Here is a 25,837-nt window from a genome sequence, read left to right as displayed (position 1 = left end):
GGTTGCACTAACTGCTTCCCTCTATTTTTAGTGTGTGTGCGTGTGTGTGTGTGTATTTAGGTGCGTGGGACTGAGAGAGCAACTGACAGATAGAAAAAGATTAAATTAAGGATGATGTTGTACATGAAATGCACCGTACAGTCTTTTCAAGTGTAGTTATTGACTTAAAGCAAATGTCCTGTAATGATGATTCACTTAAAATTGCTTCATCAATTTTAATGCAGCAAAAACATCCTCAGTGTATCAAAGTCAAATGCTGAGCAGTAATGCTTATTGCTGGGTATGATATAACTTAAAGGCTTGTAATCCACATGCATTCTTTCCTGCTGTGTTTGTGTTATCAATAATATATGTTGAAATAGGCGTGAATGGACAAGAAAAACTGAAATGCTATGTGATTATTCCTCTAAAATATATTGGAACAGTTGAAATAGTAGGATACATACAGTGTAAGGATAGATTTGGACTGATCAGCGATGCATTTTCCTCCTCTGGTGAACTGTATGTGGTGATGTTCTGAACATTGTTTTGCTTAATTGAGCACAAAGCATCGCAGTAACGCAGCAACAGAAACACTGAAATGACACCTGATCCATGTTGCATTTGTATTCATGGTTCTAACAAACATGGGTTTTGATGACGTTCATATATAGTTCAGCCTTTTAGATGCATAGCTCTCGGGTATACGGTTTATTATATAGAGAGCAGATGTAGCTTGAAGTAACATTGCTATTTGACAGTATTTAATTGGAGACTGCATTTCAAGACAGCCAGCCCTGCCGCTGGTTTTATTCTAATTGCCAGCAGCAACGCACTTAATGAAGCAAGTGGTGAAGAGTGTGGGTAAAAGAGTGAGAGTGACCAGGTTTCCAAGGCAACAGCAGCAGTAGCCGAGTAGTGTTTTCATCTTGAGGAAAAGGCTACAGGAGAGCAGTGTTTCCCTGCAGTGCCTCCTGCAGCTCTATAAAGAACATCTATACGCTAATAGATATGTTCATATAAATGTTGCAGAGTTGAAAAATACATGCAAACCTGTGAAGCAAGGTTTCCACCTTCCACCAGCTGAGCACTATTTTCTTCAAATCTCAGCATTAGAGTTGTATAGGCCACTTCTGAAGTCGTGCACCTGCTGAAAAGTGACTCTGCAGGCAGAGGGCTTTGAGGCTTTATTGCTTTCATAAGGTTTAAAGACGCAGAAATACATTAATGTTTTTTTTTTTTTTTTTCATATATGAGAGTTATAGGTTTAGGGCTAGTTATTCTTTGCCCTGCTTGTCTCACAGGTATAGTATCAATGCAATTTCCTTGGCATCCAGAAGGTGTCAGTTTGTACTGTTTCAACCACAGTACAAACTGTAGGTCTACAGTAGATTATTAACACCACTGCAGGTAGTATTATCTTATTAGATTTACTGAAATGGCCTCAGTTTGATGAACACTCTTAATTTTTACTTTACAACCAGCTCACATGTTACAGCAGTGAAGTCAGCTAGCCACACTGTAAAAAAAAGAGTATCACGATCTGGCAAACTGAATTATAAGTCTGGCTGTTCATGAGATATGTATTGAGTTATTGACTCGATTTAACGTCTTCTTCAATTTATCACCTTCCTGGTCTCATCTTTATTGTGTTGTCAATTTCCACATGGTCTCAGGTCTCTCTTCCCCAACACTAAGTGACTCCCCTGAATAGCAATGTGAACACTTCCGTGAGTCCAAAAGCAGATAATAACCATAATACTGAGACAGCACATCCCTCAAGTGAGAGGGTCTCCTGCAGAAAGTAGACACATTAATAATTGATAGATAGACAGCCAGCACTACAGTGCAATTCTGAAAAGCCCTGTGTCTGCCCTTACACAGGAGAAATTTCCAGCAGCAAATAGGTCTTGAAGGTGCCAGTTATGTCATCTTTCACCACAACAGTGGAGTGAAATGCCTTACCAGTCAAATAGACTAATAAATTAGAAAGTACAGCCCCTTACCCATTGTAAAATCCATTGGAGAGGACAAATGTTATAATGCAGGAGTAACAATCTAAACAGTGTTATTAGGAATACAAAATAACTTTTAATGGGGAAAAGGCTACATTGTAATTGAGAAGTTTGCCTCTGCCAAAAGCTACAAAAAATGGTCATCAGATTGCCATTGCTGGAACTTTGCCTGCACTCATCAGTATGCTACACTGCTACTTTTGACTTTTGTAAGCCTCCATACTGGTACTTGCTATTCCAACTCTGGATACATCTAGGTTTGTAGAATGTTTTGGATAGCAGACTACATTATCCAGAGTCCACCAGTCACTGTGCTGTTCATAGAAAAAATGAAGCTTTTGATACTGTATCCTATGTGTCACATTAAACAAGACTTTTCTTTACCCTGACAGCAACATATGATGTACTACAACTAACTGGCTGTCCCATGTCCAACCTCACTGATAATGTTGGCTTGCTCTGTCATTCCCTAGTAAGTTTAGCCTTACCTAACTTAAATAAAATATAGGCATGGCCCAAAAATTGTGTGAAAAGACAGAAGTCAGAGTCACAGTATGGTACATGCAAATGATATATCTGCTTCTGCGTCCCCACAATTTGTCTAATTATATAACTTTACAAGTTATTGAAATGGCAAGCGTTCCTGTTGGTCCATCTGGATGGATGGAGAGGACCAGGCAGAGGAATTAAGTTGCTAATCCCCATTGTGATGTCTTCAAGTTCAAGTTCATTTATTTATATGGCATTTAATCACCAGCATGTCTTGACTTTATTCTGTATAACCAATGGCACATTTAAATGAGGGGGGGATTTTCAAGATCAGGGAGATAAACCACACCACTGTTACATTATGGCCTTTTCATGAGATTTACGACAGCAAATTACGATACTTTGTCTATTATTAAATAGCCTTGTGAAATGTATTAAAGGTTATATAGCCTTAGACTTGTTTTAGAGTGATTTCTCTTTTCTTTTCCTTTTATATTTTCACATTTACATTAAGCCTGTAACTTTGACACTGTGACAGCAAATATTGTGACAGCTTACACAATTAGCCAACATTGTGACATTTACATCCTAACAGCAAATATTGAATATGAAGGCCACCTTGCACTTTGTTGACAACTATTTTTAGACTAAGACCAAGCCACTCTACTGTATTACATTGTGACTTTAACAAAGATGTGAATTCATGGCAGCAAATACTTGACATGCAGGCTGCCTTGCCTCTTCTTGCATAGCCTTTTAGGACTCCTAAAAATATTCTGCATACTATTTGATGGATATGTTGCTTCAGTTCTACTGGACTATATTTTTGCACTTATAAATGACTGGGCCAAAAGTTGGAACTGAATGTGATCTACTGTAGTGCATTTTAGAATACACTGATTTCTATATTTTTAGAATGTAATGTAATAGTATGTAGAAAAATGAACAAATGATCTCCAAGACCTTCAAGGTCCAGCTAACCATGTTGAGCCCTGTGATGTGTCACTTTCTGCAAGCATTTCTTCAAATAATGCTTCAAGGTTCAAAGGTCTGGATAGTTATATGAAACAACATGTGTACAGTGGTGTCTTTGTTGACTTCACAGTCCTGAAATCCTTACATAGGAAAGCCATACATTGACTAAAATCTTAACCATAATGTTTGCTGGTATCAGTGAGGACTATGAGCCCAATGAGTGTAGGTTTCCAGGCTTATACAGGGGGAATGGCTGCCTTTATGTAGCTCCAGAAGAGTTAATACATACTATTGGCCAGTGCAATTGCTCAGCAGTCTCAGGACACCTATAGCATCTCTTTGCTCTCTGAGGTTTGAAACAGTCAGCCCATTTACGAGTAAATATCATTTGAAGTACAGTAGAGCAGACCACTGCTGCAGGACTGTGACAGGCAATTTCCAAAGGCTGAGTGCTGGATATCCTTAGCACTGACCTGAAGTTTGGCCTCAACTGTTATTTGAATTCCCTGTCTTTTTGCAGCTTTTGGCTGAGGTAAACTTCTCACTTAACATCATCTTTTGCCATTAGTTAGGAGTGTCTACCCCTTGACTTTTTGCACATCTTGTGTTAAAAATTACCTTTTTGAAATTCATTCCTCGCCTGCCATTATTTATAAAGATGCAGAGGATTCAGTTTTCAGTGAGTGCCTATTTTTTCCCCCCAAATTGACTTAAATGATAAAATTAAACAAGAAGGTACAACCTCTGTGTTTTGGGTGGGTTCTCTCACTAAAAATCTAGCTTATGTTACTTTTTCATATAGTGACACAAGGGATTACCTTTGCTGAAACTCTAGAAATCGGTTTCAAATGACATCCAGAAATGAACCACCATTTCCATATACTGTCCGAGATTATTTTGAAATAAAGTGCAGCCTACACCCTAAACATCACAAGATACACAAGACACCTGATATCATATTTGTTAGCAAGAAGGGCAGAATTAGAATGATATTGGAAATATTGATCAAAATCATTAGCGACAATCTAAAGATTAAGTCTTCATAACATGATATGAAATGTTGTCAGTAAAGCAGTTGAGCCCAAAATGAAACCCAAATCCCAATAAAGCCTAAAATGAAATAATTTAATGCTTATGCAAATTAAATTTTCATCAGCAGTTGATTTTTACATCACAAACATTTCTAGAATATCCTTTTTAGATATCTGCCAACATTGTGTGCAGAAAATAAGCTATTCCATTTGAGTCCATTTGAGAATTTCCATTTGAGTCATTTGTCCTTTTTCTAACCTGTGGAAAATGATCTGATTAAAAGTGAACTAACAATATCACTTTTATATTTTGTTTGCCTTACTTATTATTTATGGATTTGTTGTTATTGTACCATTCTCCACATTTTTGAGTTTTGATGTCATTTGTGTCATTTTTATCATCTTGATTTTTTTCCTCTTCCTCTTTCTGGGTGAGATATTTTCATATAAGCCCCACAGGGTTTTGTTTGGGTTTTTTTTTATTTTGCATCATCCACAGTTTGTATGTCTGTTTTTCTCTCTTTTCCAAGGGTTTTTAGCATTTGTGCAAATAAACTGAACCTCCTCAAAAAATAAAATAGACCTGTCTATAAATAGTGAGATGCATTCATACATTTTATATTCCATTTTACATTTAAGGCCTTTAGCTTACACTGTTTTTGAGTGAATTCAAATGAATGCAGAAAAAGTAGAAAAAGTTTAAATTCCTTGATCACCAAAACTGCAAGCAACCAAGGATAAAGATAGCAAGGGACAGAGCCATAGCACCCTAAGAGTATTTCTGTGACCACAATATGTGAGAGAGAATTGCTAGGAATACAAATAAAAGAGACTGACTGCCTTGAATATTGTTTGTGAAACAGGTCTGCAATTGCCTTCTCACTCATGTTACATTACCTTTGCTCACATAGTTAAATAATGTGATATCTATGGAACAATAATTGTCAAAAGTCAATTTAGTTAATTGCTAGCATGTACACCCAGACATGGGAACAGCTCTCTTTCATTGAAAGCTTTCAACTGTAGGTCGCTCTCAATTGGCTCCTGATAGAAACGGTTTAATTGACATTCCCTCTGTCTTATTTTAGTAAAGGCACAATGATATGTCAAAAATAAGTTACACTGCTATCTCGTAAGCCTCAATGCTAAATGTGGACCTATGTAGAGTACGGGCAACTGATGAATGCTGTGAAGAAGTATTCTGTACTGTGGTAAGGCTGCATGGTGGAGACTATTCACCTCTGGCACAATTTTTTTTCTCTACCACGAGTTTCACCAGTTAACAGGTTCTGGGACTCCGCCACTTCAAGCTCCTTGAATGTGTCCCTCTCAATATTCAGGGGCTTCCTGACTTAGAAATGAAGCACTGATCCCCACATGACAAGAATACTAGTATGTCTTAATGAGCCCGGGCCCCAGGGTGAGACAAATTTTACACAATTTAGGTTCAAGGCTGCAAAACCCCTTATAAAAATTTAAGAACTGCTGAAAAAAAAAAAACCTTGCACAACAAAAAAAAAGGAAAAAAAAGAAAGAAAAAAAAACACCGACGGCATTCATTTTTTCCCTGCAGTGATTTTATTACAAAGTTCATGAGGACTTACAGTATTACAAGAGAATTTGTCAACATGCGAAAACAGAACAAAGCAGAACACAGGAATTTAACAAACTGGTAAGATAAGACGATCCACTGTTCACGATAAACATAAAAACTGATTAAGTCCTCAGGAGGTGGGAGTCGGTGAATGACTACAGTGCAGGCATAGAACGGCCACATTCACACTGACTCAGCAAAGGTCAATCCAACCAAGGCAAGATGTGCACATCTCAAGAAAACATGTTACAATTTTTATATGCCATCGGCTTTTGTCAGAACTTTTAGAAAGCTTCACTTGTATGTACATAAAACTGTACAAAAACATGGCATCACAAGCATTTTGTCCTATATAAATATACCAACAATTAGGATAACAACTAGGTTCTCTCCTGCAAAGACATATTTTCAAGGCAATCGTCTTTGTTCTAGATGAACTGTGAAAAAGATGAAATGTTCAGTTAATTTCAGTTCGTTTGGGAGAGGGCTCTGGAACAGGAACCAGCACTAACATCTCAGAGAAAAAAACAGTAAACAGTTTCTACCAATTATCTTTGGAATTCATGCTAAACTCATCGCCTGCTTGACAGCAGACACGGGGGTTGTGGAAATCTATGTACACTACACCATCAAGAGATATATATTTTTTTTCACAACCAGTTTGCTAAGAGTCTTTGATCGGTAAGAAAAATCCTTTGCCAATTTCGGTACTGTACTTTGTCCATCTGTCCACAGAAATGATCACCATACAATACACACTACAGAGAGGCAAAAGATACTCAAGTGAATTCAACATGAAATCAATGCTAAAATACAAATTAAACATTATTTGACATACTGTTGAGTGTATTTAGGTGCTTCATGATGTCCTCTTACTTTGATCAAGGAGGACCACGCTGTGTTTGAGAGAGAAGTAAACACAGTTAATTCAGCATGAGTTCAAAAGAAAGGTCAAACCCCCGTGATACGTTGTTCCAGGGGTGAAAAGCCAGTCATATCGGCTGGAGTAAAAGAGTCCGACTCACTGAGACGGGGAAAATAGGCCCAGGGTGAGGGTTTATGTTTTTCAGGGACTCAAACCAAACTCTTTCCGTTCCATTCGGAGTAACAACCGGCGTTTATGACTTATCAGCTCAGAGTTACCCCATTCAACTGACGTATTGGGAATCAAAGAAAATCTGAAGATACGTTCCAGATTCACTAAAGAGGAACGAATATTTCTAGGCTGGTAAGATTTTACCCCAGAGATTAATCTTGATACAAAGCGGTCAGAATGAGTGAATCTGAATTGGAGTCAAAGCTGCTAAAAAGATAAATTTGTGATAGAGGCTATGTGACGTTGGCGTTATCACTCATCATTGCTATCTTTCACACTTGTCATTAATTCCAGGTCAGTGATCTTACCCGCTGCTTGCAGTTTGTGAAGCTGCTATCCGCGGCACTGAGAGGGGGAGCTTGGGGGGCCATGGGGGCTTAATCACAGTGTATCATGACTGTTGTCTGAATTTTATTTCAGTCGCTAAATGGCTTTGAAAACGGCATAATGTGCTTTTTCCCCCTCAAGGCAGGATAATCGCCCACCTTATTTAATCATGGCCATGTCCAGTAATTTCCATATGTTTTCAGCTTAATTATTCTAAACGCAGTGTTCAATGGCAGCATGATGAGGTAAGTGCTGATAAAAATACCCCTTTTAACTGATTGTAGCTCTGCGGGTGGATTTGCATTATCTGGCGGGTGTGTTGTCCTGAGGGTGTGCTCACACATGCCCTAGCTCAGGACTCATTACTCACCCTAATTAGGAAATGTCCATTCCAGGCTCTTCCACCCTTACTCAGAGCCACTATCTCACTATGGAAATACTCTGCAGAGGTCAAAAAAGAGAGGTGAAAGGTACCCACAAATCTAATCAAATCAATGTTCAAATCAAAGACATTGGCTAGTTCTACGACGCTGTGAGGCAGGCTGGTGTAGTCATCATTAACATCCAATTACTGACTAATAGATAGTGTCCTTCAGATATATCCTTCAGAATCACTTGAAAATCTTTGTAAAGATAGATAAAGCCCACGGGCATGCCCTATTTTTTTATTCTCTGTTCAATAGCGAAAGGAGGAAAACTGCTTAACAAGGTGATAAAGCATGTTGTCCTCAATACAAGCAAAATCAGAACTGACAGGTGGTACGGTAAATTGAACCCGACTCCTACTACCTAACTCTTATTATTTTACATGTTCTATCTCAATATTTGTCTACACTTGCAGATTTATTGATGAAATCAAATATTTATTTAGAAATCCCTCATATTATTGACAATATCTCACTAGGAATTTTTTCAAGCCTATCTGTTCACTTCAAGGCCTCTATTTCACCGCCAACAAGTTTCAGTGAGCGCATTATTACCTACTGAATTCACCTTCACCATCATTTAGCGAGAAAAGGATCCTTTAGAAACAAAGAAGTTGGTCTGAATGTAGAGCACTTATCTAGCTTACATCAGCATGATATGTAACTTCCGAAAGTACTCTGTATCACTCCAGTGGCTCTCAGGACTCGAGTGCCCTGTTCTGAACACTCATGTAAATACCTCCTTATGCATTCATAAGATCTATTGAAATTCATATGGATCGTGAGGGGAAAACGCTATGAGCTGAGAAGCAAGGGTTATAATGGATTGTGACCTCGGTGCGGGGTGTAACTGAGTTACAGGTGGAGCGGGTCTGATTGTCACGATACAGAAGAGCTTTTAAAACTGCAGCAGCAGTACGATTTCATCAACAGAGCGGGTCACAAGGTTTCACTCTGAGACGCCAATCAGAATGTATCTTGTAACTACTTTGGGGTTAGTCAGTGTGACTCCGGGGTACTGTGGCCAAGTCGAGCGTTTTCGTGATGAACGATAGGTCACAGTGCTGAGAGTCAGTGGAACATAATGTCAGTTTAAATGTTGCCACACAGCGTTCTCCACCAGTGGCACAGCACTACAGGGAGCAGAGGGAAAGGCCATTCTACTATGATTGGGGGTCAAAGGTGTGTGTGTGTGATTGTGTGGAGTGTAGACGAATGCCTTCCACAATATCTAGCTCCACTTCTGGAGATGGTTTCAATCAAGTTTAAACAGCAGCAGCAAAGAAAAGCTCAAATATGCTAAGATTCTGAGGCAATTTTTTTTATCAGCTTATGCCAGACAAAAATATATGTAGAACACACCATTCAAATGTATTTACAGCACTGTACATTAAGATAGACCATTCTATTTGATTTTTAATCAAAAGTGTTATGCCTGTTCGTCGGGCTTAACTGGCGGTCTATTGAATTATATCTAATAATGGCACAAGAGCACTGATCACAACTTTCAAATTCAAGAGATCGCTTCACAGACTGGGACTTGGCTAACTACAAAAATCAGTGTACTACTAAAGTAGTAATTACCATCTGTATTTCCTTTTGATCTGTTTGTATAATATTCTTCAAGATTTTGTATAAATAAAGGAGTACATCAACTAATTGGTGGAATTCATAATAAATAAGCTAATAAATAAACAGAATAATTTAATGAAGAAATGAAGAAAAAACAAGTGTTCATGCCAGTGATCAAATAAGTCACAGCCTATTGTTACCTACAAAAAGGGCATTGGCTTCAATATATGGACAGCCTGGTTCTTCTTCTGAAGTGTGTGTGTCTTTTCCTCCATATGTGCACCAATCAGATGAGCGTGTTCCTCACAGGTAAATTTCTCTTTTTGGAGTGTGGGCAGAAGGGGAGGTGGGTGGGAACTCGGAGGCTACACTCAGGGGCATCTCCTCTAGGGGGCAGTCCTGACTGGGGTCGTGACCACTGTTGGAATAGGCACTGCGGGAGGGTGGAAGGCGCGACCGGTGCTCCTCCCCACCCAGCCTGGCGCTCCCGTTGGCCAGACGTCCCAGGCTCCCTCTCTCCTGGTAAGGCACGAAGGTCGAGAGTTTGGGGGGGTTCCTGGTCTTGCGTACGGGCGAAGGATGCCCGGGCATCCAGCAGGCGTCCGAGTGGCCCAATTCACTGCACTCCGGTGTACAGTTTCCGGTCATTGCCACATCAGGGAGGGAACGGATATCTATGGGCAGAAGAGAGAAGAGAACGACACTCATCAGACAGCTTCATAGTGATAAGCATCACAATGGAATTCATATGGAGACATTTTTTAAGTATGAAAAGCCATTTGTGAAAGGAAATGGTGTCATCTGAAACACCCCATGAAAATCTTCCCCCTCTTCTTGAGGTCTTTGCAGCTGTTGCTAAGCAGTCAGCAGCAGTTGCTATGTAGCAGTTGCTATGCACTGTGTAATGAGAGCTACAGTGTGTGTAGTCCACTAGTTGATGTGATACATTCAGGGGCTGGAGTGTTTTGTTGTGTTTTGCCATCACTGCCAAGTACTTGGTAAAGATGTAAAGATACGGCAGTTTGTCTGGCATGTTTGAGATAGGCTATGTTACCCTGTTGTTAACATGCTCACTGCAGTGTAGTGATTTCTTCCTATTATATGTGACTTGTGTATGTGTGTAGTCACTGTAAATGGTGCTCCAAATACGTGTCAGCATAAAAAAAAAAAACACAGACAAACAAGCAAGCATGACTACAAGCACCCACACACAAAATGTTTGGTTACAAAGGGAACCATGGATCCCTGGGGCAAAACCATTGTTGTATGAGTTATTGATTGACAGTGCTGAAATGAGCTCCATGCCCCTGATTATTATCCATTTTTCATTCAACTGTTCCTAATTAAATAAATAGGCCCACAACCCAGTGACCTCATTTTTATGTACAAGCTGATAGCTCCAAAATGAGGGTGGTTAATTTATACAGCTACCACAAAAGAGTATCGCACAAATAGAGCAGCCTTATGAAACACCACAAATACGGTGCGGTTTCCGAAAAGTAAAGCTGCACAGCAGAACCCATACATGTGTTCACCAGAAATGTACAGATGGCAGCCAATAGACCTGCTGAGCAGCCCACCTGTTGAGAAGCTGAACATACTGCCAGAATTAAATGGAAATACCATTCAATTTCATCTTCGTTATCCCTTTAGACTAGGACAGTCAAATCAATATTTGTGAACATGAACAGTTCCCTCTCCAAGCCAGAAAGCAGATAACTAAGATTTGAACCCGTGATATCATCCAAATGTTAAATACCAAGTGCTGTAACGACTGCAGTGGTATAACGTCAAGATGATGCACACGCCATGGAAGAGCATGTCCATCGCAGATGCCCTGTCTTGTTTTGTGGCTACAGGACAGTGTGCCGAAGACAGTGTAAATTTATTTGCAGAGAAAGTGGCGTACTCAATCAATACTACACAGTAGAGAGATGTTACTGCATTTGAATGATGCAACCACGAGAGATGACGTACTAGAGGCAATAGTGAGAGTTCACAGCTAATAGAGAAAATGCCAGCTTGACAGTAAGCCTTTGAGACAAACCATCAGTATTGTACTCATGACCAGTGGCAAGATAATTATCCCACAAAATGTCAGACCCCTGATGCTGGAAAAACTGCATCTGGCCCACCAAGGCATCAATCAATCAAAAGCCCAAGTGAGAAAGCTCATTTATTGGCCAGGTTTTAAGATTTAACTGCTCATTAACATTTAATGGAATGTGGAATTTTCATTTCATGTCCCTTATTATTTTTATGTCTAAAATTGCTATTTTCAATGGGTAATCCATACGCTTTTGTCCCATTGTTTATTAAAATAATTATTATTGGACAAAGGACAATGCATAGCCTGATCTACTGTTGCGGTTAATCTCGCTTTGCCTGTAATCCTGAATAGCAAAATGTTTAGGCTATTTAATACATTTAATTCACAATTGAGCAATGTCCTGCCTTATTCATGCTTAATTATGTCATTATGCCTAAGTGGCAAATTCTTCTCTGTCTGTTTACTAGGCCGAATTGAATTTGGTATTATTACAAAAATGTCAATGAACTGAGATTCTTTTCAAATACAATACACTTTTATGCCTGATTAAGAGGGGACGAAAAAAACTGTGAATTTGGAGCATAAAGAGAAGATAGGCAACAGAGAGAAACGTGTGCACTGCCTCATGCATGATGAGTGGAGTTTAATTTTCTCAGCTCCACTAAGAGACTGGTCACTATGCAATACAGCGGTGAAATGGACCTCTCGCTATCGAAGGTGCTCATGGGAAGAGAGTTGGGGAGAGTGTTGAGGAGCACGCTTCCAAGCACAAGCACAGTTCTGTAGCCATCTACTCCAAAAGGATTTCACACTTGATTAAAACCTCTCCAGAGCTGCCAGGAGGTTTACGCCACACCAAGGGGCCTTGTGTATAATTCTGCATATAGCTTCACCACTAAAAATCTGTGTACACAAAAAGGTATGTACATTTATACTCACATTTCTAAAACACTGCATGCCAGTGGGAATGTTTCTTCTTATGAATTACAAAGAGCCAAAGATTTGTGCGCATGTGAGCAGGCTTAATATCCGCACACTGAGAACTCACAATTAGCCATAAATCATTGTTGAAATGTCTCATATTTGCCTGTTTAAAATTAAATTCCTGTTAACTTAATTTCTCTTTCGACTCATTCAGTCTTGCAAGAGAACAGAAAAAGCACATAGAAGTAAAAATAGATAACTGGATCTTCGCTACCTTTAAGGTTGATTATGAGTCCAGAAAATTTGGTAATTTGGACATATTTATTGGCATGCCAACTAAAAGAAAACATGTCAAATGGTAAGAAGCAGTTGCAATGGGAATTAAGGGAAATTCTGAAGGGTGCACATCATTATCATCAAGGGCCAGGAAATCAGCATGGCATCTAAATACACTTTCTAGCTTGCCAAAGTCTGCCATTTTCTTCCAACAGTGCCAAAGCAGTTTTTACGCATCATCGAGAGTGAACATAACAACCATTATGGCAGCGATTTTAGTAGGCTAGCACCTGAACTGTTAGGGTTTCATTCATTGTGGTAAAGTAGCTTAGTACTGTTCTTACAGTACAGTAGGAATGAGAGAAGAAGCAACTCCAACTTGTAGTATTGTAGCAACTGTTGACACATGCAGTGTTGTATTATAGGTATTCTATAATATATAATTTCCAACCGTGTATGTGGTCCATGCAAAACAGTCTTTCAGCATGTAATAATAACCATCCCAAATAATAACCACTCTAATACCTACCATGCACATCAAAACACACTTTCCCTGCTTGCTGAAATAAACATTGTTCAAATATGTAGCATGGTGAACATGTAAGATGAATCAAATGAGTCAACTATGGGGGAAAGGAGCCAAAGGCAGGGAGGGAAAATCGCTATTTCTTACCCACCCGAACCTGTTTTCTCCTGGACCTATACCTGAAATACATCTGCTCATGGTCTGGAACAAACCCTTTAGAGTTTATAGTCTTGTATGTCATGGATAGAGAGCTGAGGTGGACAATGGAAAACAGATGGGCAAACTACAGCACTATTATGCCAGTGGCTGGAACAGGTAGCTGACTGGATTTAGAGAGCAGGTGATTTGGTTTTGAAGCGTGGTGACTCAATGCCGTATTTTTTGCCCTCCGCGCAGCAGAATCCTAACTCCTCTAGACTTGGAGATAGATTGCACCTGTAGCTTCCTCTTTTCATATTCAGTCGGTCCCATCTGCTTGCTTAAAGCCATATCATAAAACACTAATTTCCGCCTTCTACCTGCTACCCCCTTCAATACCACATCTCTGACTCACAGTGAACCTTAGCATTGCTTCTAAAGGCGCCTCCTCTGCAGCAGGGTAACATGCACTCCACAGTGCAGTAACAGAGTGGGGGTACATGCAGAGCTTAACCCCCCGGCTGACAGATACATGTGAGGGGTGGGTTTGCATGCTGCTTGCATCAGGGTGCCAGTGGGAGGTGTTGAGTGTCTGAGGCAGGCTTCCTCATCGTCTGATCCCCTGCCCACGGGCATGGGGGAAGCTGCCTCTTCCTGAGATTTCACACTGCTCCTCTCTGTTTGATTGCAAATGCTGCCTCTCCCCACCGGCTGCTTTCCAGCGTGTGTGCCACACCGCTATGATCGATGGCGAACAAATATGAGAGACCCACAGCACATAGAGGGATAAGGAGAGTAAAAGATGCTATAGTTTTGGAGTATGTGGATGATATTAATGATATTGTATATTTGTGGTCCCTGCAAATGGTTTAGGTGGTAAATTACTGTGCAAGGTATCCAATAAACAAGAAGAAACAGGAAGATATATTCCACATCTGAGCAGACTTCACATGCTCTCTTGGGGCTCTAGTGTTAGTGCTGGCTATCAAAACTGGGTGTGAATGTATTCTGTGGCTGTCATGCAGAGTGGAAAAACAACAAGAAGCCAGGGTTTTGTATTTCTTTAGCTCTGACATGTTAAGTCTTATTATTCAAGTACTCACAACAGTTTCCCTCAGTAAGCAGAGGCAACCAAAAAACACTCTTTCTCTCCAGAGGAGTGCATCCGTAAGAGAGGAAAATTTGCTACAAGCACACAAACAGCGTAGACATGCACATTCTCCTTGCTCGTTGTAATGGAATGGAAAGGAAAGGAACAGTACGAGTTTGGATGAATTTATACCATTTTAGAACTTAAAATATGCATATTTTCACATTATATGACAAGCCAAATTGGAATGTGTTACGCTCGAGGGCTTCATCACCTAATCTGTATAAAAAAAGACAAAACTTTCCTTGACCATTTAGTTGCAATATTGTAGCATTACTGATAATTGGGATGCACTGTTCCCAGAATGCTCTGCACAACACAGATAGGATGCTTTGTGTAGGACAATACAAAAACACAACAGTACCTCCCTTCTTACATTAGAGGTTCTTATTGAACAGCAAAACAATTTTTCTTTTTTTACGTCTATAATAAATGCACTACATCTCCATAAACATTCAAGTGCTGCTTTCATGTCTTGGCCATTTTTTTGGTTTCTTGAAAACAAAATAACCTTGGAAGTGAGGGTGGACTACTTCGAATTCCAAAGTATACCCATGGGGATAATTCTGTCCGTGTTTGGGGAAGTCTCTAAATATGAATGGTGTAAAGCTCGGGAGGTGGAGGCTTTATAACAGGATCTAACCTTAACGCTCAGTCAAATTGTCTACCAAAGGTGATGTGAGGGTAAGAACTGGTGTAGAAGTTTAAGGCGCATGTGTCAAAGTCTCCCTTACAGATGTAAGGGCTGAAGCCTCGGCTTCCTGAGTAGGCGAGCGTCTTGCTGACAAAGGCTGATGAGCGGACATGTCAACCAGCGGCACGTCAGGAGAAGCCGCTGTAGATGGTTCAGCGGGTGATTGTATACCTCCTGTCAGCTCTCTCACAGTCCACCGTTTTGTCTAAGACTTATTCTATTTGAAGAATGCCTTTTGTATCACTACATTTGACAAAGCCTTAGCACCTGCTGACATATCACGCTACGCATCAGCTCCTCCCATTGAGAAGTTGATATGCGGTGTGATATGTCAACCAATTCTAAGGCTTTGTCAAACAGTGACAACAGGGCATCTTCAAATAAAATGGGTTCAAAACAAAGTGGTGGACTGTGAGAAAACTGCACATCAAATTATGATACAAAATTGTATAGCTAATTATGTAAATTAGTTTGCCTGTAGTGTACAGTGGTAATTTGTAGCTTGTAAAATGCTTTCTGGTCAAATACTAAAATTGTGTTTTGAACATTGACAACAGAATATTGATACTGGTACTTCCAATACATTAGCACTAGGGCTGAGACCTAGAGACAAAAAAAAACCCAAACTAATAATTTATTACCAAAATATTTTCATGATTAATGTCCATGATTATCACAACCTAATAAAGCTTTATTTAGTTAAGTTTCAAGACTATTCTGCTTAGGATTTAATCCTAATGAAACCAGAAGGTTTGATATTGTTTCAATGATCCAATATCTTATCAGGACCACTATCTTGAAATAAAAGCTTAAAGCAGAACCAACATGATTTTGCATTCAATAAAGGCCACACCAAGGCAACACCAGGAGGATGAGCTATATAACCCTACTGTTTTACATTTAGACAAAGCCTACACTATGCCTTGGCCACAGGCTTACTGTTAGTAAAGTTAACTCTACCTGAAGGAGAAATGATGACCACATTACATTACCTAAATCTTTCATCAGTGCAATCAGCTTGGTTAATAAACAGCATTAGGCTATATGCTATATGCAATCTCATATTCATGCAGAGAGAGCTCAAGGGGCTCAGGGTTGAATGTGCTGGCTGTGTTTGAAAAGCATTAGTTAGACATCACTGCCTTGCTCACTTAACATATTTGCATTTGGTTTTTAGGCCAATTCTGGTATTCTATCAATGCTGTTGGTTTAAAAAATATAGTCCAAAGAATTTTGTCATTTTCTAACCTAGTTATGGGAGTCATGTGAGGCACTGCTCGCGTAATTGCATTTAGGCCTATTCTGCTTCTTCTTCATCCTGCTTCTATCCCTCTTACATGAAATAGGGAAGCACACATTTACAATTCTGTATTCCTCATAATTTTATTACGAGGCCTATTAAGAGATATAGGCTAAATCCCTGTAGTGTGGAGTCGTGACTGGATACTCAACTGGCTGGAGAAATGTCTTGTTTTCTCCGCCAACTGTGATCCTGCTCCTTTGTGAATTCTGCACAGGTCAAGGAGGCAGAAAGGTTAGTCATCACATTGAAACAAACACAGCAACCCAATGCTGTGGATCAACCTTCGTTAGAATATGTTAAGAATACATTACCAGCTGTTCATTGCTGAATACAGTATTCAGACCCGCTTACATCCCGTCTCAGTTAGTGCTGTTGTGAGTAGGTGTGTATGTCAGCCAGGTGGAAGCCTACCTCTGCTGCAAGATTAGCTAATCAACAACATGCAAGCAAATTATCTGCTGATAGATAATGTGAATGTGTTGAGGTTCAAAGTGAAGATGGAGTTGAGGAAAATGGACACCAAAAATATTTTTTAAGTGTAATCTTTTATCATGATAATTCGCCAGACTGTTTTATCGCCCGTCCCGACTTTGAACCGTGATCCACATTCAGTATGTTTACTCCGTGACATTTCACTGGCCTCAGTCTTTTCCTGTCCCGCACAACAAAAATGTTTCTCCTTCTGTTGTCTGAATGTCTCTTTCTTGGTTCCTGCCTTTGAAGTTGTATTTGTGCTTTATGTTTTTATGCAATCTGCAGCCCCTTTTTACCACAGCAGCAGCAGTCCATGGCCCTACACCAGCATACAGGTAGAAGACGTCTCGTTTTGCCACAGAAAAAACGTAGGCCTGTTGCACTATGTCTGTTGCACTCAAATTCTTAACTTCCTTGGAGAGAATTTCCATAGAAACACTAATACTAATGGGCTCTTTTAGAGTCACATCACAATATGTTTCTTTGTGCACTAGCCTTTTTTCCGCCCACACACTAACTTGTCTCTTAGAGTGTCCATTTAGCCCATCTTTGCATTCACTGCGTTCAGATATTTTCCTTCATCCAGCGACAAATATGTTTTTTCTCTTTACTGATTACACCAGGGGAACAAGGGGATGGGTGAGAAATGGCCTTTGAGTTGATCTATCTATCTATCTATCTGTCTGTCTGTCTGTCTGTCTGTCTGTCTGTCGGTCTGTCGGTCTATTTAGGAAATGTCTTTACTGTAGCTGTAGATGTTTTCTTAGAGGAGATTACTAGCGCACATTCAAATTACACTAAACGATGTGGGTACTACTCTATCATCAGCAATTTAATTTGCTTCAATAAAGAAATCAAAGCGTTATATATTTGTGATCTACAGCTCTAAATTATTATCAAAGGGTCAAATAATACCAGTAATTAAGTTATTTTCCTCTCAGGCTGATCCCCTTAAGTTCATTCCGATGTTCCACTTCCAGGCTCATCACTCACGGATTGATCCTATTGACAAGTAAAACAGATGTCTTCCCTGATCCATTCGTTCTTTTTCCTCCCCTTTCAATTAAGATGTTATCTCTTTGCTAACTCTGCCTTTGATCTCCAAGGTCTGCACTGTGAGTCATGCTTAAATTAGACGAGCTATAACTTTGCTTGCTAATTAGCCTACACCTATCTACAACTGTGCGTAGCAAATAAAAGTTAATGCGGAACACAACATTTTATACACTGTAGGGCCACATAAATTCTCACAATTTTGTCATGTCTCATGGGCTACATAGCCTTGTCTATTGCTATGGTTACATAGTTGTTGCAGTGCAACTTTTGTCATCTGATCACGCCATCAGATCCTCAAAACCAGAAACCAGACTGTTCATGCTTAGTCTGGATGCATTCCAGCCAAAATGCATATACAAGGGATGTAAAGCGATAGAGAGCGACAGTGGGAAATAGTAATGCACACACAGATTTAAATAAATACAGCCACAGATGACACATAAACAGTAATTTTCAGGCCAAGTATGGACATACAGTGATGTAATCTCATAAAATCCGATCTTTAGATTAGATCTAAAAAATCACGTTGAAATGCCAAGTGAGGCCCGGCAACGTAACAGTTAAATAATGACCCTGGAGGCAAAGCTTTATTTGACCATTTAAATGGAAAGTTGCTGCATGACTGACAATACACTGGGAAAGTCAGCATACTGACGCAGTGAGATGGAAAGCTCTGTTCCCACAATGCTCTGAACAACACAACTATGCTTTGAGTAGGACAATTCATTTAGAACAGGATGAAAAATGAAAACTGCTCTCTGAGTAGCAGAGAGGCAACAGAAGGGAACAGCAGCAATCTCCCAGTACTCATCTCTCCCCTTTCTTTACTCTCAGCCAGTCTTTAGCTTTTCTGACAAATCAAAGATTTTTTTTTATTACACAAGGAAGCAAGAATTTGACTGAATATTTCTTATAATTAATAATTGAAACTGTGTCTGATCAATTTTCTCTCTGTAAATATGTAATCACCAAAACCGCCCTGTAGTGTACAGCTGCTGAAGCGAGCATGTTGCCCCCTCCCTTGTTGCTCCATGTAGCCTGATCCGCTCCAGTCTGCTCCTTGTTTGTGACTGACTTTTATAGGCCTGCATGGTGAAGAAAGGTCAACATGCAGGTCCTTTGGTGAGAACCCTGAAATCCTCTAACAGAAATTATCATAAGAACAAAACCCCCCAATTTAACACAGCTGACCCAATATTTGCAGAGATATAGGAGGACATGCGGGGGAGAAAACACTCAGACATTTCTGGGAGGGCAAATATTTTGCTTAATTGAATGGAAACCACACCAACGCTTGCGTGCCGTCCTGTGTATTAAAAGGACATTAAAGTTGCAATATGCATGTTTTATCACATTAAAATAACACTAAATGAATAGGACATACAATACATTATAAGATAATAAGATGAAAATTTAATGAACCCCAAGGGGAAATTAGGTCATTGCAGCAGTCTGTGTTTGCCTGTGGCTCTGTGTGTACATGCCTAAATCCCCCCCCCATTTGTCTGAAATTGGCTTTTCAATGATATTCAGGATTATTTTGGGCATATACAACAACAGAAATGCTGGAAAGAGGTAAGAAAAAAAAACATACAGCGAAGCTAAACATGCAGCAGATATTCAAAAATAAGGGGGAACTTTGCCATTGCTTTTTATTATTGCAGATTGGCTGTGCTCGCCACCTGTTTCTTCAACACCTATGGTGGCTTTATGCATGCTGGGTACCTCACCCTCAGGCTAAATAGAAGGTAGACAGCCCATCAAGATGAGTGACAAGTGTTGGGGCCTTACAACTTGACCAGCTGAGGAGGAGGGGGGCGGGACTAACAATACACTTCCTGTCTCAAGCTGAAACATTGCATATTATAGATTAAGGTATCCTAGGATGACCTAGAAATTGCTTCAGAGAAAGATTGAGAGGCCTCTGGCACAGTTTACAGTAGTTTGTAATTGATACAAATAATCAAGTCACAATTTCACAATAGATACGAAGCTAGCTAAAGGGTGGAACAAAACAGAATACAGGCCAGAAAGTGAGTTTTAAAAGTCAGAAATATTAGCACTTGGCTCCTGAAGATATATTTGGGTGATTTTGTGCAATGGGACAGTAAAATCTAACTCAATGCCTAACACTGCAACATGCTCTGTAACAAGGCTAAGTAAGACACATTAAAGGCTATTTATTTTCATGTTCAATTATATTTAGCTTAGGGCGTGTAGTATATTGACTGCATGATATGACATGTATGCAAAGCTGCAAATTAAGAATTGATTGAATTTTTTTTCCATTTGTCACAAGAAATACTGCTGTTTTCCATTTGGTGTGGACATTTTCAGTTTCATTGGATCACTGCTTTATTCCTCATTGAGTTGCTAAGGTCCCTGAACCGCAGTGAATTCTGAGATATCCTCAACTGACTGTGAGAAAGCCTTAAAGCCAGAGTGGCTCCATTCCTCTGTGACTCACTGGAAATAAGGAAGTGCATGTCAGACCCATACAGTACAATTCCAGTCCCTCAAGTGCCATCCATCATTGAAGGGCAGAACACTAGTTAGAGGGAGGTTCAGCGGCTCTCGGTCCCCATCACACTATGATGGAGAGATGACCCCCAGGGCCTTTCTGTGATGCCGGCTTGAGCAGCCAGACCAACTGAGGTTGAAGTGGATCTGGCCCCCAGCCAGCATCCCCTCCCTGACGCACGGTGCTCTACCTGCTCTCCGAGTCTCATCTGGGGTGAGGTTGGGTAAGGCCCACTGAGAGCAACAGAGCACTACCACCACTTTCTATTTCTGCCTCCATAATTATCCTGAAAGTTCCCACTCAGTATCCCATGGAACTGCTACCGGACACTCGGCTAAAAGGAGCCGCTCCTATGGCCAAGAGCGACGCCGGGCTAATTAAGAAATTTCTCAACATGTCTCTTTATAAACTCATACTCTCAAGTCCAAGTTCACACACATCTTACCACCTCCGAAGCGCTGTTGCCCAGTCCCACTGGTATGGCAAGAGCAGGCACCATCCTATCCAATTTTTGTCTAGGTGCAGAGAGCCATCCACTTTTGTTAGAGTAATACATGTGCACATCTAAAGCTGAGGGATACTCGCTTAGGGATACTGGCTCACTCGTAGGGATACTGGCTCACTTTACAGGCTTAGTGCTAAAACCAGACATTTTCAGTGATAGCACTGTGTTAAAAGCACTATTTATGGAACCTAATGTGTACTTACATCCATGCACTTTTTTTTTTTTTTTACAAATAATTCAGAATAATCATCTGGGTTATATATATTTATATTTGTGGATAGAAGCTGTTTAGTTTCTGTAGTTCTCAATTCAAATAAGGGAGACTGGGAACCTGTCAATAGAATAGTAAAACATTTTCAGAAATTAGACTACAAGAATGTTAATAAAGTCAATTATCACCTGATTTCTCCTGCATTCCTCTTTCCCTGTGATGAAGACTATCATAACACTTCAAATCAAACAGATGATGGTTTTTGTTATTGAAACAACGTTGTCTCATATTTTTTTTCTATTCTCTCCTCTTTTTCAAAGCATACTTGGGTTTTAGCGTACTAGCTAAAACCCAAAAAGTGACACTGATGATGATTACAACAAAGCAAATGAATCAAATATATAGCAAAAAAAAAAGCATTTATCCTGACACAGATTTGAACTACAAGTAATACAGCCCAAATAAATTTCAGGTTCTATCAAAAACATGCTATTATAAGTGATATTATCAAAGACTTCCAGCCAACTGGACAGACATCACTAGATGATGAAACTACAGGGAAATCGCTTTTATGTGTAAAAGAAGGTAGTATGAAATTGAACGCAATGAGTAGATTTGGATACTGGGATAATGGCACTGCATCTTATTTTGCTTCCATCTAGATTTCACATGTGGCTGCAATCCATGCCACACAATAATGCCAATCCACTCCAAAGGACAATTACATACCAATTAAGCCAATTACATACTATGCTGCAGTCGATGGTCTAGGCTGTGATACCATGTCCTTTCACCCACATAGTCCCGTCTAAAGGTCTGACCTGTCTACAGTCATTTGACAAACATTGCAGTGCGGGGGCCAAAGTTTGGGATGAGTGGATAGGTCACATTGTTAGTGATCACAGAAGCGAAAACACATTTCCAGATTCAAATGGGGCGAAGGCAATCCAGACACATTCAGAACTGTGACACCCTGACACATCATCAGTTCCATTTTGGAGTCAACTGCATTGTCCCATAAACTCACTGATGAAAGCGCTATAGTACATCATTGTCCATGGTGTCAAAGCTTAATCCAGGTTAGAGAGTTTAATTCTGCTCCAGTTAGGCTCTTCCAGTGACCTACTTGCTCTGAAATAAAATTGCAAACAATTGGGGGTAACAAACATTAGCAGCTGATTTGAGCAGAGCATAATGCGTGTGCTAGGAATGCGCTCTGGATTATAGGCATATTACCCATGACAATGTGCCTCAGGGGGGGACCACTTGCATGGGAGTGTACTTTTTTCACCCGGCCCCTGAAAAGCTGCCAGTCACATGACCCGTCCCATCTCGGGTGGTGGCAGTTCCAGCATTGGCTGGCGTAGGGCAACGTGCTGGTATTGCCTGGCAGAGTCTACTGAACTCAATTGTACTAACAGGCAGGGACTCTGACAAGGCACAATGACATCTGTCTGAGGAAAGCCATACCCCTGCCTCACCACAGCATGCTGGCACCCGGGCAGGAGCCCAAGCTGGCACTCACAAGGCAAACAAGCCCCATTAGACTTTTCGTTCTGCCTCTCAGTCTGCATGTTCTCTTTCTCCAGGTCTCTCTTTCTTTAAGTTTCTCTCACCCTTTGTACATCTACATGCCTCACATAATTTTAGTTCACACACACAAATCACATATTCAGGTGCATTCTTGCTGAACTAAAATAAAAGCATGGCGCTAAAGCAGTAATTGCTAAAATTGTGGTATCCTGGATGATACTGATATGCCAAACTTGGAAAGGAGAGGAAAATCCCTGACAGGAGTTCAAAAGAACAAATATATGAGACTACATGCATCATCTGAGACATCTAAGGGAGAAAAATCAGACAGCATTACTAAAGAACCTCATTATCATGCAAATGCCATTTATTCCATTTTATCTCACCCTTTTCAATAGTCCATATGGCAGTGAGTCCGCACAGAGGAAGACACAGAGAGACCCCATGCTGGGCACCCAGCCACATCAAAATTCCTCCATCTGTGGTAAATTGAGTTTATGTGTGTGCACCCTGGTACCTGTCTACAATCCACCGGTGTCCTATCAGTACTAGCCCTCATATCACAGCCAGGATGCCTAACCACTGATCCCAGTAAGAGTCATTATTGGCTAGGTGGGACTGGACATGACTGGATTGCCGGGAAAACTTGTCTACCAAAAAGAGAGAGGGGGCCTATTGAGGATCCCAAGTGAGTCAGGTCGAGGGTTCTGGGGTACTACTCTGTCAAACACTTTATGTTAAGTGTTATGAGGGTCCAGGTGTGTGCTGGGGCTCATAAGTGCTCTCCATATAGCTTCATTGGTTTGGGTTGATAATGATAAACATTCAAATGGAAAATAAAAGCTGTGGTCTCTTTTCTTTGTTATGAAACATAACGGCTGGAGGCATTTCAGAAACCAGATGAAACAAAGTCAAATTTAATCAGGGATTGAAGCACATTAAAGCTGACCAATGCCATTGTGAGAGTTAGATGGAAACACTGTCCTCTAGCTTTATCACTTGTCATGTTTTGCCTAAACTGGCTAGAAAGTATTATGTAATGATTATGTGGATATAGTTTTTGGATTATTTGGCTGTAGCTTTGAAATCTGTTCCTTCAAAATGATACATTTGTTGATGCAACATGCTGGTTGGCCAGACACCAACACTGGCTGCCCTGCTGATGTCACTCCCTAATTAGTTTTTATTCTGGGTGTCTAAAGTCACAGCACTTCTATCAAATATATCGGAATCCAGTGTTCAATGATCCAATGTTTTTTGTGTTCTGGGATAATTTAAAAAAATATTTTTTTTTCCCTATTTTCAGTCATCATAAAGAGGTCTAGAAAAAGAACCCTGATATAAATGGATGCATACACCTGGGGGCACATAATGTCAGAATTTGATGTTTAATGAGGTCCCAACAGGTAAACGTGTTGAAAAATTAAAATCTTATACCAGAATGAAGAACAAGGCAACAGTAAACATGTTGTCCCCCAAAAAAATTATGCAATCCCCCTCTGACCCAATCAGTAACAAATAAATCACCGTGATTTTTGTAGCGCCCCCCTTGGATCAATAAGTGTAATTTTGAAAATAGTGGAATGCAGTGGTGAGATACATCATTCCCTAAAGTTTTGTCCAAAATGACTGTATATGACAGATAAGGGAACAAACTGACAGACAGATGGATGGATGGACGGACGGACAGATAGAGACCGATCCATCTTCCTACCCTGGTTTCATCGTGGGGGACAAATCACTTCAACTTCAACAGCAACCAGACACACAAGATAAGCAGTTTTCATGCTGTCTGAAGCGATCAATTTCAAGAGAATTACCAAGCTCAGTGATTACAATGAGAGTCCATTAAAATAATATACCACTGTAATCAAAATGATTTAGTGATTTGGGGTGTGATGCAACTCCCCCCAACACAAACAAATACACACACGCATGCAGGTGCGGGTGCACACGCACATGCATCCAAGGGGTAAATATTGTGGATGAGATTAACCAACAATTGAGCAATGCGCACTTTACGCACGTGTACACAACAGTGGAAAATGCACATGGGAAAACTGTAATGTAGTACACTCCAGCACAGCACAGCCTGAAGACAAGAATGAGAAAGAAAGAGGAGGGGGAGGAGGCAACTGCTCAGGCCTACAAAGAGAGGAACTCCAGAAATCAATAGCTGCAGATCAGGCAGCATACAAGTCAAATATCACAAATCTTACAATTGCGGTATGAATCTACTCTCTGTAAAGACAAAAGCCTAGCACCAGAAGGGAATATGTTCATGGCTACTGCAGTGAACCAGAAAGAGTCACAGACCAAACATCCTTTCCCCCTCCGCCACCCGGTCCAAGAACACAGGTCACCAGGTCCTATTACTTCATCCTGCAAGAATCCTCAGAAACAACAAAAATAGAATACACAGATATCCTTGTAATACAAATTAACAATTGATAGTTAATTCTTAGCTAATGAGTAATTTACTTCTCCAGTCCTAATAATATCATTAATATTAGCATGGTAGATTGTCCTTGAATAGGGCAATTGTGCGGATTGGGATACAATTACACACTGATTTTCTGTGGAAATTAATTGCCTTATTTCCAGTTACACTTAAGGCACATATTATCCAATCTTCTACTGTCCAAGGGAGATCACTGCCCAGAAGAATTTAATGCCAGCCAAATTTAGCAAAGGTCAGACTGGTACACAAAATACTGCGCAAACAGACTCTGGAAAAAGAGGAGTTTGGGGAACAAGAAGCTAAAGTGGATCATGAACTACACCCCTCTCTGCTGTAGGCCATGGACACACTCGGAAAATGTAGATTCACCATTGTCAAAGTTCACGTTGTATCATAAAAACACATCCATGTCAATGTTTCCAGGGCCCAAAGATACAAAGGCTGCAAGTCTGGGGTTCACATATTGCTTTTTATCCAACTTAAATGGAGTGCTCACCTCCCCACTTTTTGCC

The 25,837-nt window shown here is 40.2% G+C and overlaps 1 protein-coding gene across 1 annotated transcript in view; it reads right to left on the bottom strand.

Moving 5' to 3' along the window:
• Positions 1-9,806: 9,806 nt before the first annotated feature.
• The window catches only part of pcdh1a (protocadherin 1a), a 74,963-nt gene continuing 58,932 nt past the window's right edge, over positions 9,807-25,837 (bottom strand). Inside the window, exon 4 of the mRNA XM_078286410.1 lies at positions 9,807-10,177. Within this exon, the coding sequence (XP_078142536.1) occupies positions 9,807-10,177 (371 nt within the window). The remainder of the gene's footprint in view (positions 10,178-25,837) is intronic.

This window comes from Centroberyx gerrardi, chromosome 11, assembly GCF_048128805.1.
Source record: "Centroberyx gerrardi isolate f3 chromosome 11, fCenGer3.hap1.cur.20231027, whole genome shotgun sequence".
Classification (NCBI taxonomy): Eukaryota; Metazoa; Chordata; class Actinopteri; order Beryciformes; family Berycidae; genus Centroberyx; species Centroberyx gerrardi.
This window is presented reverse-complemented; position numbering and strand designations above follow the sequence as displayed.